Source organism: Trichosurus vulpecula, chromosome 7 (assembly GCF_011100635.1).
Source record: "Trichosurus vulpecula isolate mTriVul1 chromosome 7, mTriVul1.pri, whole genome shotgun sequence".
In the NCBI taxonomy this organism is placed as follows: domain Eukaryota; kingdom Metazoa; phylum Chordata; class Mammalia; order Diprotodontia; family Phalangeridae; genus Trichosurus; species Trichosurus vulpecula.
In genome coordinates, this window is record NC_050579.1 from 222,257,928 (window position 1) to 222,274,717 (window position 16,790).

At 37.2% G+C, this 16,790-nt stretch overlaps 1 protein-coding gene across 3 annotated transcripts in view; it reads left to right on the forward strand.

Moving 5' to 3' along the window:
- Positions 1 to 16,790, forward strand: part of DST (dystonin) — a 611,236-nt gene that overhangs the window by 269,044 nt on the left and 325,402 nt on the right. For all 3 annotated transcript variants that reach the window (XM_036768011.1, XM_036768012.1, XM_036768013.1), the window contains one exon: positions 13,120 to 13,181. In XM_036768011.1, the coding sequence (XP_036623906.1) occupies positions 13,120 to 13,181 (62 nt within the window). The remainder of the gene's footprint in view (positions 1 to 13,119; positions 13,182 to 16,790) is intronic.

The following is a 16,790-nucleotide window of genomic DNA, read 5'->3' on the forward strand; positions in this document are numbered from 1 at the left end:
TGCATCTCATTTTCCTCATCTGCAATATGGGGAGGTTGGAGTGGATGATGACTAAGGTACGGCTCTATGACGCTAACATTGTTTAACAGTATAAAACAAATTTTACAAAGAGAAAATGTGTTTCCAGACACATAGCTATCGTTTGCCTTTTTTCACTCTTCCTTAATTTAAGGGATGATATGGGTTGTTTTGCTGCTACAAATTATGAATCTGTAGCATAGAAGCAGCTAGGTGGATAGAGCTGTAGCCCTGGAGTCAGGAAGACCTGAGTTCAAATCCAGCCTCAGACACTTGCTAGTTGTGTGACCCTGGGCAAGTTATTTAACCCTGTTTGCCTCAGAGTCCTCATTTCTAAAATGAGATGGAGAAGGAAATGGCAAACTACTCTAGTATCTTTGCCAAGAAAACCACAAATGGGGCAAGGAGAGCTGGACACAACTGAAAATACTGAACAATGACAAAGTGTAGTAGTGAAACAAACCTAATACATTTAAAAGCTCTTAAATGAAAGAGGGCATGAAAAGACAAGGCAGTGCTTAAAAAAATAAAAGGCTCCTATAAACAGTTCCCACCAACAAAGGGCATGCATCAATAGGTGAAGCTTTTAGAAAGAGACCATTCTAGTCTGTTTTGCTGAAATGCAGGTATTTTTAACCTTTCTGTATCATGGATCCTTTTGGCAATTGCACAAAGCCTGTAGAACCCTTCTCAGAATAAGTTTTTAAATGCGCAAAATAAAATACAAAGGAAACTGATTATGTTGAAATAGATTTTTTTTTAAATCCACGTTCTTAAACTCTGAAATTTACTTTGGACCTCCAGTTAAGAACTCCTGCTCTAAATGAGCAGTAGTTTAGAAGTGGGAGGGACTTTTAGAGATCCTTTAATCCAAACTTCCTCATTTTACAAATAATTATAACAATAACAAAATACTTAACATTTTATAAAATTTATAAATTTTGAAATTTGCGAAGTACTTTATATAAATTATCTCATTAGGTCCTCACAACAACCTGTAAAGTAGGTGCTACCATTTTAAGGATGAGGAAATAACACCCAGAGAGGCAATAATTAGCCCAGGGTTACACAGGTAGTAAATGACTCAGTCAGCATTAGAATTCAGGACCTATTACTCTAAGTCCACCCTTTCCACTGTACCACATTGGCTCATAATGCTTAATGAAGTGGAAATTTTGTGTTGAAGGGATATAAAATCTGAGCCCTGGAAGTAAATAACTGCCTTTCTCAATATAGGTCATAAACTGTTTCCTTGCAGCATCAAGTGTTAGGAGAACCTGCCAATGCCAAGAGAGAACCTGCCAATGCCAAAGTCCAACCTAGAGAAAGAATAGTGTTTATTGTTATGTCATCTCATTGCATTCCATAGACCTGATTTTTTTTTTGGTAAATGTTCAGGTGACTAAGCTATTATGGAAAATTAATTTTACTTGAAGTAATGAATTAAATTGTACATAATTGTTGTCAAAAACATTTTTCGCTTGTGAGTGCTCAGAAATGTTATGAGGATTCATATTTTAGGAACATTGCATTTCTATTGAGTAGCTCAGCATCATGAAATCTCATAGAATGGAGAGAGGGTGGCTGCATCTGATAGAGATCTGTAATAGAGCTTCCTTCTGTCTCCAAAAGTAAATGGGCATGTCTCACCTTTGGTAGGATATCCATCATTTACCTTAGACTGATGCTGACCTGAAATTTCACCTAGTCATACTTAGCCTGAAGAAAAGAACTCATTTCTTTGATAACGGAGTTTGTGCTTCTGGCATCAAGAAAGACTGTGTCTCTTGAAGGCTATTGTAGTATCTGGCTGATAAGACATAGCAATAAATAATTGAACTGTTTTGATTTAATTCATAGGATTCATTGAATAAACCTGGAGGAGGTATAACATATGCTTTGGATATAGATGAATAATTTAAAGATTATAAACAACCACTATATATGGCAGCAGGGTGTAGGGGAAACAGTGCTGGGTTTTGAGGTAAGACAACCAGCTGTGTGACACCCTTTCTGTCACCTTGGGCAAGTCATTTAATCTTTCAGTTTCTTCATCTGTAAAATGAGAGTGATTGGACTTGAATGCTTCTAAAGGTCTCTTCCAGTTTAAAATCTATGATCCAATATGGTTATTTTCGAATGCAAAGGAAAAGCATTAGAACTCTTCAGTAGAATCCAGTAAGATCCATGGTGTTAATGATAAATGTAAAAAAAGATTTGTAAATGTAGACTGCACAGTAGTTTGTGGCCACTGGTGGAACATTACTATGGCTTTAAATTCTATCATTCTGCCCCTTAGAATGATTTCTTTTTTGCTACTTCCCGGCTCCTTGAAAATAAATGGAAATGGTTTTCTTCTGTGTTGTTGCCTTTCACCCGGCAGCCACACCTGTTGTCCTCAGGCAAGCCTATTTGTTTACTTTCTTTTGCTGGCTAGCTTTGGAGTGTGGGAGAATGTGGGACAAAGTGTTGCATGAGAATGTTTGCTCTACCACGGATGGTTCTAATGAAGCAAAGGAACAGTTTTCCCTTGACTTCTCTTCCTTGAAAGTGCCTTTTCTGCTGCTTCTCCACTTCTTTTGGTCATAGGTCCAGAGCATCAAAGCCTTAGTTATAGCATCCACAATAGCATTTTGAGGAGAGCTTGCTTCTTTCTAAGACACCTGCAGTTGCACATCTGTCTTATGCTTAGATATTGGATGCTGGGAGATTGGCAAAATGTTTTTATATTTTGATATTCTAAAAAATATATGACTTTAAACATGTGGGTTACATTGCAAAAAAAAATCTCCATGGCATTTCTCTTTTATTTGAGATCATTGCTATTAGGGCTCACTTAATACTTGGTTTAGTTTCCTAGCTTTCTATGCAGATGAGCATTCATTAAGTTCCAAGTGCTCGCTAGGCACAGGGAGTAGAGACATGAAAGTCCTCCCCGAAGGATGTTACATTCCGTAGGGGAAAACTGTATACAAAACATATGCAAGAGTCAATACAAGGTAATCTGAGGAGACCAGCTCCAGCAGGTAGGGATTCAGGAAAAGCTTCATTCATGAAGCAGTGTGATGGGAAGACCAAAGCTGATAAATAGGTACAAAGGTGTGGGTAAGTGATGGGTTTGCAACTAAGGGTAGGTTTACCTTAGAATCAATGTTATCAATAGTGATTAGGCCAGTCCAAACATGGCAGTCACTTAAGAAACAACAACAGTCACATAAAAATATTTAATGAAGTATGATACTAATAACACTATTTCAATTATTGGCAATTTCAACTACATCTAACTATTTTTGCTTACTTTGGTTCTGTGGGAAAATACATTAAAAATTAATAGGATTTAGGGCTGGAAATGACCTTAGAGATTATTTATTGAGTCTAAGACTTCCATATACTGATGAAGAAACTGAGTCTCAGAGAAAAGAAGTTACTTGATCAAAGTTACATAACTCATAAGTGACAGAATCTAAGTCACTGTCTCCAAGTCTCATTTTATGGATAAAGAAACTGAAACCCGAAGGAGTTAAGTGACTTGTCCAAGAAAAATAGAGGTAATAAGCAGCAGAACGTAATTTAAATTCAGGTTCTCTTACTTCAAGTGTAGTGCTTTTTATCATGACTAATAAAAATTAACAATAGATATTTATGTAATGCCTACAGTGTGCAAGGCATTGTACTAAACACTTTACAATTATATCATTTGATCCTCACAACCCTGGGAGGTAGGTGCTATGATTTACCCCCATTTTACTTTTGAGAAGACTGAGGCCCACAAAGGCCAAATGACTTATCCACAGTTGCAGAGCTGGTAAGTGCCTGTGGCTAGATTTGTACTTAGGTCTTCCGGACTCTAGAACCAGCACCCAATCTACTCTGTTGTCTAGCTGTGAATGTTAGTGACACTCCCTGGCATCTGCATTTGGAGATGGTGGCTCTGTTGGCAAGGGTAAGAGAGATAAAGGAGTATGTATTTTTGCACCTAAGTAACTTGTTAACTTTGTACCCTTACATGAGAGGTTTTTGTTTGTACACTTCCATAAGAGAAAATACTTCTACACAATTAAAGTCACACCCCTTTTGTGAATTGGGTGATCAGGGTCATTTATCTCTCAGCAATCTCACCCTCTCCCTCCTGCCAGGTTTGTGGAAGAGAATGGGAAACCAGCCAGAGACTCCTAATCACTGCCTTCCTTTCCACCTGTTCGTGTGCATAGGGAGCAAGTTCGGTTGCTCCATAAAGATTGCTAGATATGAATGAGATGTGTCCTACCTGCACAATAATCTCTTTCACTTTACTTTCATTGATTTCAGACTCAATAGGCTTGGGTTAAACCAGTTGGGTGGATCCCGACTATTTTATTCCAGAGAATTTTTGCCTGGGGTGTTAGAAGAGAGGGGGAAAAAAAAGATGAACTACTTACACGGTGGAATGTAATTTGTTTTGTTGGTCTGTTAGTAAGGAAGGAGCTCTGCCTATACATACTGGAGGTTTCTGAATAGCATAAAACTTCTTTTTAAAAGAAGAGCATTCCCATTTATATGCACACATTTAAGATTACAAGAAGAAATGTGGTTTAGTCACATTCTTTAATTATAAATCATACCTCTGCTTGCTGGAAAAGCAGAGGAGATAGAGCAAAGCTTCATGTTTATTTAAAAGGGGGAGTTACTTCTTTCTCTTCGCCAGCCAGGAGGAGTGTCTGCTCAGTGCTTGCCTTCTGCAAGAAAGTAACCTTGTGTATAGTAAGTAATACCTTAAGTTTGGATGTCAGGAGTGAAGGACAACCTGTCAGCCAACTTCCCTGAAGAATGATGGGGCAGCTAATTAAAAATGATCGAGAGTGGAATGCAAAGCTGGTGGAACAGATGTGCTGTATGGGTCAGTAGCGTGATGTGTATACAACCTCCCATGTTTTTAGGATTGGATAAATTGTAGTGTGTGTGTTTGTTTGTCCAGTGGAATTTGCAGACGATAGGGCACCTTTCAGAATACCAGACAGTCTAGCACTGCAACTTTTTCAAGGCTCTCTGGAGAAGCTGCATTTTATTTTTCTGTTTTAATATTTCAAGAATTTTTTTCTTGTGGTATTAAAAGCACTTAAGTTTGATTGGATTTTGTACTGAAGATAAACCAGTGTAGTTTTCAATGATCAGTAATGCTTTGCACAGACATTTATTTCCTTGATTTTTTTCCTTTTTCTTTAAGTATTAATTAATAAAATGCTTTATAAATTGCTTCTCTTCCTACTATAATACATCTTTTTTTTAAACTACATTTGGAAATTTATTAATCATTGATTTGGAAAGTTATGTTGTCATTGTTATAATGATGATTGGTTTGTTCTTTAAATCAGATATTTTATATAGAAATGTATTACTAAACTGTACTCCCTGAAAACTGATTTGTTAGTAAAACCTGTAGACTCTGTGAAAGTATAGGAACTCCTTCCCTCATTGTTGTCATGGTAGCATTGCCCAAAATATAACCTTGGTGGCAGACATCACTGTCTAAACTAACAGAAAGGACCATTATGCAAGTACAGATTGGAAAATTAGATGGTGTAATCTGGACTACTCCCTTTTTGTGGAACCAGTTTAAAAAAGTGACAGATCTTAAAACTTTTTTTCCCCAAGACTTTCATTACTTTCCAGTAGTAAGCCTGGAACACTGAAATTCATATTAACCCTTCCAGTTTGGTGTAAGATGATATGGGAGTTCTTTGTAAAAGGTCCTTTACTTCCAAATGAATTCTCACCAGTTAGGCTTAGTAAGTTTTATGAATAAATTATAAAAAAATTTTTATGGAAGTTAGGATTCTTGCTAACTGCTGTAAAGCACTAACATTAGAAGTTTTGAATGACATGTTTTATTAATTTATAATGGGCTATATAAAGTGTCTGTTAAGCACATACTATGTGCTATACACTATCCTACGTGCTTGGGAGATAAAGGAGAAAATGAAACTGTTCCTGCTTTCAAGGAGTTCTAGGTAAGTATATATATGTATATACAGTATACATAATTTGAGTTATAATTTTATGCCTTCGTTATAACTCATAGTGATCAGATGCAGCATTAGATTAGCTGCATGTTATTATCTTAATTTTGCACAGGTTTCTACCACCAATATAATAGAAACGTGATGTTTTATTTTTAATTTTATTTACATGATTGGTTATTTTTCATAGGTCATATTGTTTTCTTGCTATTCATACCTAGACAGGAAATAATTAAAAGTAGAATGGTGCATAGAGTTCTTTACTCCTTCATACTGATTCCATATATAAATTCCAATAAAATTACATTTTATATTATCTCTGTAATTCAGAATTCTGACAGCCTAGTGGTGAAGAGGTGAAAGGTGGAGAGGTGCTCGACACCCCAAAATATCGACGCACCGGGTCCTGCCGAAAGAATTCGACTCAAGCCTTCTTAGCCAAAGAAAAAGACAAAGTTTATTAGGGAACAGTTACAGTGGCCAGATCCTCCAGCAGCCCCGCCATAGGCTAGACTCCTAAAGAATCTGAGCGCCTTGTGAAGGCAGGATGGGATTTAAATACATAAAAGATTATGGGAAAGATTGAGGGGTTGTCTGGGGTGACTGGTGGGGGGCTTTTGGGATGGTCCTGAGGGGAAGTCTAAGGAAGATAAGGTGGAGCCAGAGTCCAGGATCCAAGAGAATGGGATCAAGGGCAGGAAGTTCCTGAAGGAATATCAAGGTTGGGAAGTAACTGAAGGCATGCATGTCTAAAGTAACAATAGAGGGAGAGATTTGGGCCTAAGAAGAATGCGAGGCTATAGCCTCAGGCTAAAACCGAATCAAGCAGGGAAGAGTCTAAAGACAAACTGGCTTTTTTTGGGAGTTAGGAAGAAAAGGTTTCTGGGCCTGTACCCCATCAGTGGTAACATACTGCTGACATCTTGTACACGTTCATTTTGTATACTTAGAAAAGGAAAGACAAAGCCCATATGATAAGCATAATGTATTTTTCTTCCTTTTTAGATTATGTTATTTTTATGTATTGTGGTGTTCAGTTGTTTTTCAGTCCTGTCCTACTCTTTTTGACCACATTTGGGGTTTTCTTTTCAGAGATACTTAAGTGGTTTGCTGTTTCCTTCTCCAGCTTATTTTATAGATGAGGAAACTTAGGCAAACAAGGTTAAGTGACTTGCCCAGGGTCATTCAACTAGTAAGTGTCTGACTCCAGATTTAAACTCAGGAAAGTGAGTTTTCCTGAATCCAGGCCCAACACTCTAATCCACTTCACCACCTAGTTGCCCTTTCTGTCGATTTGTAAAATCCAAATGCAAATCATTCTGCAAGTTTAGTATAGGGTAAATGAGATGGCTCCGCGAATAGAGTGCTGGGCCTGGAGTCAGGAAGACTCATCTTTGCAAGTTCAAATCCTGCCTCAGACACTTACTAGTTATGTAACCCTAGGAAAGTCACTTAACCTCTGCCTTAAGCCACTGGAGATGGAAATGGCAAACCACTCCCAGTATCTTTGCGAAGAAAATCCCACGAACATTATGGTCCATGGGTTCATGAAAAGTTGGACACAACTGCACAATAACAAATTTAGGTATGTTGATGAGATAGTTGGGATAATAATCTGATTACCTAGCCCTAATATCTTACATAATAGCATTCGGTTATTGGCTTAAAAATTTCAGGTAATTATTCTGAATTTTAATTTCATATGCTTTTCCTTTCTATAGTGTAACTTCCAAAATCCTTCTCTCTTTCCCTGCTCCATCCTCTCTCCTATTTCAGTTTCTCTCCCCTTTCCACTTTTTTCTCCATAAAACTGTTAGCCTTTCTGAGGGCATTTGGTTTCTACCCTAGAGCCTTTCTACCCTAGAAGACTTTCTATGTACAATAGGCACTTAATGGTATTTGATTAAAGATCTTTTTCAACATTCAGCTTCCAATTGATAATGTCCAATTAATAATATACCCAAGTATGTTAGAAAAGATGAACTCAGTAATCGTTTTTTCCCTTAGATTTAGATGAATTGGAAAAAAAAGTTTTAATCTTTTTTTTTTTTTACTGAATATAGTACATGTATAGAAATCCCTTCCTCCTGGATGATAAAGTTTTAAGGTCATAATACATTTTAGTGTATTTCCGTGTAAATTTCACATCTCCTTTAAATTGAAAATTATAATAGAAGGGAATAAATCCTAATCCTTGCAAGTTAATATTGATTTTGTACATCATATGTCTAGGTTTTAGAGCCCTAGAAAAGAAATGCTGAACCTTTTTCCAAGTGGTGAGGCAGGATGTGAGAGTGGACTGAGTAGGTCCCTTGAGAACCTGCGTTCAAGTCTTGGCCATGCTACTTACTTGGGCAAATTGTTTAGCGCCTCCCCCCTTTACTCAGTTTCCTCATCTGTAAAATGAAGTTAGACGGAAACAAGGTTCTCCCCTCACCCAAGTTGATGGCAAGCTTCTGTTCAACCTTCAAATGCTACCAGGTTGATCTTCAAGCTCGTGGATCCGCTCGAGAATGCACATTCTTCTACATACGTGCTCTGTTCTGCCGCCATGTTTCCCTTCTAACAGGGAATTCCAACAGCAAGGCTTGTGCTGAATTTCTCTGCCATTCTGTTTCTCCACATCTTAAGTGGAGGACATACACACACACACAAACCCCGCCCCAAAACCCAGAACCAAACAAAAAATGAAAAACAAAACAAAACCCAACACCTCCTGGAATTAAGAGACCCACATTCAAGTCCAGGCTTTATGATTTCTTCCTATTTTTGTGAGCTTGGGCAAAAGTCTTTACTAACATTTATATAATTATTAATATATACGAGGCGTTGTGTTAAGCACTTTACAAATATCATCTCATTTGATCCTCACAAGAACCCTGGGAGAGGTAGGTGCTATTGTCAAGCCCATTTTACAGATGAGGAAACAGAGGCAAACAGAGGTTAAGAGACTTGTCTAGGGTTACAAAACTGGCTAGTGTCTGAGGCCAGATTTGAACTGAGATATCCTCGACTTCAGTTCAGTGCTCTGTCCACTCCACTGCGCCACCTAGCTGCCCTTCTTGAAGTCTCTCTATAACTTTAAAATGGGAATGATCATGTTGCATAATTTCCCTCGCAGTGTTATTTTTTAAAGGTACCAGAGGGGGAAAGCAACAAGCATTTATTAGGCACCTAATGTATGCCAGGTACTATGCTTAATGTTTTACAAATATCATTTGATTCCTCCTAGCAGCTCTGTGAGGTAGGGGCCATTATTATTTTCATTTTACAGTTGAGGAAATAGAAGTTAAGATACTTGACTAAGTTCACAAACCTAGTGTGTGAGGGTAGATTTGAATTAAGGCCTTCCTAATTCCAGGCACAGTGCTCTAGCTACTGTACCATCTAGCTCCTTTAACTTAAAGCAATGAATTTGAAACTTTAAAGTGCTGTAAACGTGTTATTGTTATTTTTGTTATTGCTGGTCACTCTTCCTTTGCTTAGGCCAGTGACTAGCATTCTCAGCCTTTCCCTTCCCTGCCCCCATCACTGAGCTTAATACTTTGGAGCAAAGGCTTCAGAAAAAAGTCTGGAAACATCTGGAATAGAAGATCTTTAAGGACTTTTCCAACTTTTAAATCCTATGAACCTAAAAATATTTTCTAGGTATATTCCTTAGGTCCACCCCCCCAAATTTGATTTCATCTGAGTAATGAGAAATTCTAACATTTAAGCTTCTAATACAAAAAGTAAAGCAAATAAAACTGTTCTTTCCTGGGTCCTGAACTCTACTTAAAGTTCAGTTTAGAGTTGAGTTAATTTATAGGAAACCATAGAACACGAGAGCTAGAAAAGACCAAAGACATCCTCTAGTCTAACTTCCTTATTTTATGGGTAAGGAAAACAAGCATTTCCTTCATTTAAAGGACTCCTCCCCGCCCCCAACCTTGTGATGACTAGCAGCAGTTTGGAGTAGAGGCTTTCAGAAATGTGTGTCACCCGGCATAGAGGCCAATTTTACAAGAGTTCCTGAGGTTGACCCAATGAAGAACTCAACATTAGTGATTTTTAGAAAGATGAAGCTGACTGTTGATACCTTCTTGAACTTTTAATCCGCATTCTCCTTGGAGCCTCTCTCATCCTCAGGAACAAGGATATCCTTCCCCTGTTCTGCTTGAGTTGGAGCTGGGGTTACATTGGTAAAATAAGTTATGAAGCATTTGTAAAGTTCTCAGATAACTTCAATTGAACAGAACTAAAGAAATGTTTGTAGTGAAGCAGGAATGTCTGCAATTGATACAGATTATGATTTTCTAGGCCAGAAAAACTATAAAAGCAGACAGAAAAACTCTTACAAGTTGGAGTCTAAACTGTACTATAAACCCAAATTATTATACGGTTTTTGATGACTTGCTACTTGAAAGATATTGGTTTAATATGAAAAGTTGAGAAGCATGAGAAACAAAAAACTAATATCTAAAAAAATGGGCTGCTTAGATTTCCATTAATGCCAGTCATTGTCACCCTTCAAGAGCCATCTTTTGGTGTTTGGTTTCTGAGAAGGAGCAGCATTATCATTGACTATATGTAGAATATTATATTCACTTTAGATAAAAAATGGCCCAGTGATTTGGACAGCATAGAATATTAATCACAGGAGTTGGCTCCACACAACTGTGGCTCCTGCACATAGGAGATCAGACGGCACCAGATCCATGATGGCCTTCGCATTTAAGCATCAGAGATCTTTTGGGATTCAGCTTATACAAATCAAAAGTGACTCTTGATATTCTTGCCTTTCTTGTCTGCTAAGCTAGTACATATCTAGGATGTAGTGTTCCCATCTGTCCTTTTTCCAAAGTCATGAAAAGTTTTATCTTCTAGGGTCTAAAAGAATCTCCCCCGGGATGCTGCTGTGCTGTCTTCCTCTAGCATTAATCAGTCCAACAGCAGTTAAACCAGGACATTTTGGAGCTTGCTAGCAGTTTTTTTTAAGAGTGCTGACTGTTAAGCCCATGTTGTTTGATCATGTCATGGTTTGAGAACTGGAGAGAGTGAGATGAATGCAGGAAGGATGGTAATAGAACTCAGTTGGTCTGTAATCCCATGAAAAACCAGGGCTCTTGCATAATTCCTTGTGATGTCTATAGTACCTTGTGGGTGTCAGTGGCAAAGTGACCTTTTGCAATGGAGCCTCAGGCAAGAGTGGGCAGTGGTGGAGCTGACAGTACTTGTTTTATAACTGATTTGATACTTCAGCTTCCCTTAACACTTTGGAGGCAGCAAATACGAGATATAGGCATTAGGAAAAAGCATTTTCGTTAATGTTATATAGCTTTAAGATGTGAAAACTAGAGATGTTACTATTCTGAGGGTGACTGTTTTTCTTAAGACCTCTTAGGTGTTGATGTTCAGTAAATGTTAAGTGATATCAGTGTACTTGACAGTGTAAAGTCACAGGCAAAGGACGGACTACTCTATAATTTTATCATTGGGATCATGTATCAATTACATCACCATATTAGGAAATAATAATTATAAGGAATAGTGTGTGTTTATGTATGTTATATGTATGTAACTTGAGGGGCTTTAAATTGACTTTTAAGTTTGTTGAGACTGAGGCTGTGTATCTACAGACAACTCTTTGTAAAAGGGGTGTTGAATTTTATCTTCCGTGAGGGGGATTGTCTGCAAGACACTCTTCTGGGCTGGGTTTCTGTGATCGTAATTTCAGTGAGAATCCCACCTCTGATAACATACTGGCTGTGGGACCTTGGGCATATCACTTAACTTCTCATTTCCCTAGGTAATTATCTAAGATTATAAAATGTAGATAAGGTGCCAACCTGCATTGGTAGGTGAAAATTCTTCATTTATGTGTTCCTGATGCCTATAATATTCTATATGTTAGAAGGGAGATGAATGCCTTCAGCTTCATTGAAGAGTGATAAATTTCATGGGAAGAGATTCCAAGGGAGAAGAAAAGACTGTAGTACTATTACACTAAAATTTTGGTTTTATTTATATTTGGCTATTGGTGACCATTCTCTTTTAAAAAATATTTAATTTATTTTCAGTTTTCAACATTCATTTCCATAAGTGTTAAATTTTCTCCCCCTCCTTCCCCAAGATGGCATGCAGTCTGATATGCACTCTTCACATACATTCCTGTTAAATACATTTTCACATTAGTCATGTTGCATAGAAGAATTATAACAAATGGGAGAAACCAATGGGAGAAAGAAAACAAAGCAAAAGAGAAAAGAGTCTGCTTCACTCTGCATTTTGACTCTACAGTTCTTTCTCTGGATGTGGATGGCATTTTCCGTCTTGAGTCCTTTGGAAAAGTTTTATGACTATTCTCTTTTTATTGGGCAGGCTTTTGAATAAGATACAATTATTGAAAGGCTTTGAAAAGGATTCAGTCTGGATGTAGAATTGAAGAGTGGTGGAGATTATAGAAAGTGATTGTTTCTCTATAGAGGGAAGTGGGGGGGGTGGGAGAGAGGGAGACTGGAGAGAGAGAAGAGAGAAAAAGAGGGAGGAGGTGGAGAGAGAGAGAGAGAGAGAGAGAGAGAGAGAGAGAGAGAGAGAGAGAGAGAGAGAGATTGATTTGTGATCCTCTGAAAAACCAAGGCTCTTGCATAATTCTTGGTGGTATTTAGAGCACCGTGTGTGGGTGTCAGTGGCAAAGTGACCTTTGCTATGGAGCCTCAGGGAAGAATAGGTGGGGATGGAGCTGACAGTATCTTATAACTGATTTGCTACTTCAGCTTCCTTTATTTGACACTTTGGAGGTAGTAAGTATAACCTTCACTCCCCATATGAGCATGGGCCAGATTTGGATTATCTGGGAAATGGGCCACCACCTCTCCTGTTACGACTGTTCTCTGTGCAACTACCTCCCTGCTATATCAACTGTGTTTGACCCAGTTGAAAAAATTTTGGTTATGGCTCTTAATGTGATAAACAGCATCCTTTGAACCACCATTTTTGTGTATGCATAGACTCACATAGACTCAGTATGCGAAGAAATACAGTTGGATTATTTCTACATATTATTATAAACTTTCAAGTAGTTATGTGTTTATTAGTAGTCACAACTCTACCTTTTTTTTTTTAGATGAACGGGACAAAGTTCAAAAGAAAACTTTCACCAAGTGGATAAATCAGCATCTCATGAAGGTCAGTTTGTATTTCTTGCAGTTTCTGTCTTCTTTGAGTAATTGAAGGCATGCAAACGAGATACCTTGACTTCTAGAAAATGGTACATGTATCTAGACACATAATTATTTAGTGTGTGGTCTTTGTATAATGTATATCTAAGATTGCAGTTAGCAGCATGCTGTTAGCAAGATATATGTTATTACTTTGTTTTGAGGGGTATTCAGAGTTAAAATGATGCTTTGGTGAATTGTCATCTCAGCTTCTCAGGTCTCATCTTCTGTAAGAAAGCTTTTCCCTATCTCCCTTAATGCTAGTTCTAGCTCTCTCTGAATTATTTTGCGTATATATCTTGTTTGTAAGTAGTAAGACTACTTATGTATATGTCTAGTTGTTTGCATGTTGTTTCTCCGTTAGACTGATCTGCTTGAGAGCAGGGACTGTCTTTTTCCTGTCTTTGTAATCCCACTTAGCAGGGTGCCTGATACTAAGAGCTTAATAAATGCTGCTTAACCCATGGAATGTATGTCAAAATGCTGCCATTTAATTCTGTTGGAGATTTCTCTTTCAGCATTCAAAATGATTTCCATAATTAGGTGTGTGATTGACTTTGTGGATCTAAAAAAATATATAGTTGGTATAGACACAATTTGTGAGTTTCTCGAGATTTAGTTTCATTCAAGTTGGTATGATTCAGGGAGTGAGTGACTCTCACCGTCTTATGTTTCAGTTTTACCAAATAGTTATAGAACTCCCCAAGTAAAGTAGTTATTTTTTAGCCAGCATTCAACTTGGAAAGAGATTATATTCCAAATGTTTACCTGTAAGTCAGTTGGTAAGTAAGACACCATTTTCCCTTAGAAAATAATGTTCCAAATAAGTTCTTATAGAATCCCGTTTAACCTGAAATGTATATGAATAGGCTTCAAAGAATTGCGGGTTAAAAAGGTGCTTTAAGGATGATACTGAATCCCCAGTTTTATAGATTAGGAACTACCGGACTAGAAATTTGAATTGACTAGCTCAATATTATACATTAGGATTTGAACCAAGGTCCTTTGACTCCACACTCAATGTTCTTTTCACCTCTCCAGTAATATTATTTGTACTGTCTTTACCTGTGTATATGCTGCATTCTCCCAGTAGAATGTGAGCTCCTTGAGGGAGGAGGCTGTTCTGTCTTAGCATAATACTTTGAACATAGATGTTAAAAATTTTGAAATAATCATTACAGTAGTTTCTTACTGTGTATTATAAACTCTGGAAAGGCTCTGAGTAAAGGCGCAATAGGAAATCATACATCTCTTGTTCAAGAAATAGCCTAGCTAAATATAGTGAGACTTGTTACCAGAAGGTTGGCTACTACAGTAGTTGGTGAATTTTCTTGGTCTTGGCAATTCATAAACTGGAAAAAAGGCAAAATAGTTTTTAGCATTTTGACCCCTTCTCCTTCTCCAGTCACAGTGGCAAGGCATCAGAAAAGGGAGCAGAGCTGATAAGAAAAGAATCATGTAGTTCCTAAATGGTCTATGTGAATGAAATGTGGTTTTATTGGGCTTAAGAGCTCTATTCGAGGGCTCTGTCCACAAATACAGATTTCATATACTCTTAGATTTGGTAGCTGAAATCTAGAGAATTGTCTTGAGACTCAGAGAGGTCAGCTGACTTATCTGGAGTCACACAGTTATTTAGTATCAAGAGACAGGTTTTGAATCTATGTAATTCATGTTAAATCCGCTATACTCAGTGTCTTATGCTGCCTTTTCCTAGCTTGTCTGCTAACTTTACTTTTGATGTTGGCATTTTGAATGTGAAAATCCCATCGAATGTTGAACATTTTGGCATCTACTGAAGAAATCAAGTCATATCCGTATTGACAAACCTGAAGCAAATGAAACATAATGAGGTCATAAGCAGTTAGATGGATGACTTACAGATTCTTGGTCTTGGAAGAGATGAATAAAGGAATTTGCAGTTAGTTTGATCACATAGTCAAAGGTGAGGAGAAGTATTTTGATGGAAAGCTAGAAAACCACTTTGAAGATAATTGCAGCTTAGTCACCAACGTCAGATGCAGAGTATGAACAAATACTGAAGTCCTATGAAGAGCCTGACAAAATCTGAAATTAAGTCAGCATATGCTTGATATTTTGGTGACTTCAATGTGAAAGTGAGCACAGGGGAGGGTGGTGAAAATTCAATTTGATGATAGGCTTTGGGATCAAGGAATTCAAGTAAGCAAAGGCTTGTCAACTATTCAGAAGCCTCATTCCTGCAAATAATGAATGCCTGCTCAAAAAGAGAGTCAGATGGCATTGCTTGTGGTGAGAGACGGATGATTTGAAAAATCTTACGGAGGAGAAGCAACTGATTACAGGAGTGGGCCTGGGGCCATCACTCTCAGTTCAGGTTCTATGCTGGGACAAAATGAGGCACTCCCAAGTCACTGAACAGTTAACAAGAGGAGGTTTACTTTGCTCTAACACAAGAAGATTATGCAGCAAAGGTACACTGGTACTTAGCTTCTCCAGTCAGTGTTCTTTTAAATGTAAAACATATTGACTTAAGTCAGTAGGCTTTTAAGTATGGCATATTTAATCTCCCCACCCACAAAAACATCAATATAAGAAAAATGTTTGCAAATCTTATCGTTAAGCTTCCTGTATGTAATATTCTTAATTTTATATAATTATATTAACTTGATATTTAAAAATACAGTCTTAACACATGAAAAAAGACTAGTGATGATTATGTAATAAGCTCAGATTACTTCTGAGTGCATAGTTTACAACCCGAGAGTAAAGAGAATCATGTAAGAAGTGACATTAACTTTTTCAGGACATGTTAAATATATTTAAAGACAGTTTTAGTAAAAAAAAATTGTATAGAAAATCAGGCAAATAGTGTTTCTTTTTTTAAAAAAAATAGTGTTTCAGTATAACCATAGATTACTTGTCTTCTGTATTCAACATTTATTTATTAGGCCTGTGTAATTATCTTAACATTTTTGTTGTCATTTAAGTGTTTTTTAATTTGTAAGATGACTATAATAAAAATATTAGCAAAGTGAAAATCCCAAAAAATTCTGTTCCAAGATAAACATCAACATAAGAGTAGAACTGATATTGCATTCTCAGAATATCTTACATGCACAAAATTTTTCTTAGAATAGCTTCAGTGGGTAAACCAGTGAATAATTTCCAACCTCTTCACTGTTCAATCAGCACAACAGATGGGCAGATTCTTTAGTAGCTGACCTTTGCAGATTTAGTGGTTGAAAGCATACTAATGTTATTGTTAGTTTCCTATATTTGGTAACAAGTGACAAAAAAAATTTGTAGCTTATGAGAAGGACGAGATGAAAGGGGAAAGCTGTCTTTGCATATGTCTTTGATATTTATATGTAGAATTCTTTCTGGTCCTATTATTTATTTCTGTTTGTTTTTTTTTTCTTTTTCACAAAGGAATATCAATCTGTTGAAATATGTAAACTGAGGTGTGTGGTAGGAATACATGACATTGGAGTACAACTAAAATGCACAAGGGATGGGAAAATAATTTTCCCTTATTTTAAGTCTATTCTGTGTGAATCCATTTGAACATTTGCATCTTAGACCAAATTGGAAACGG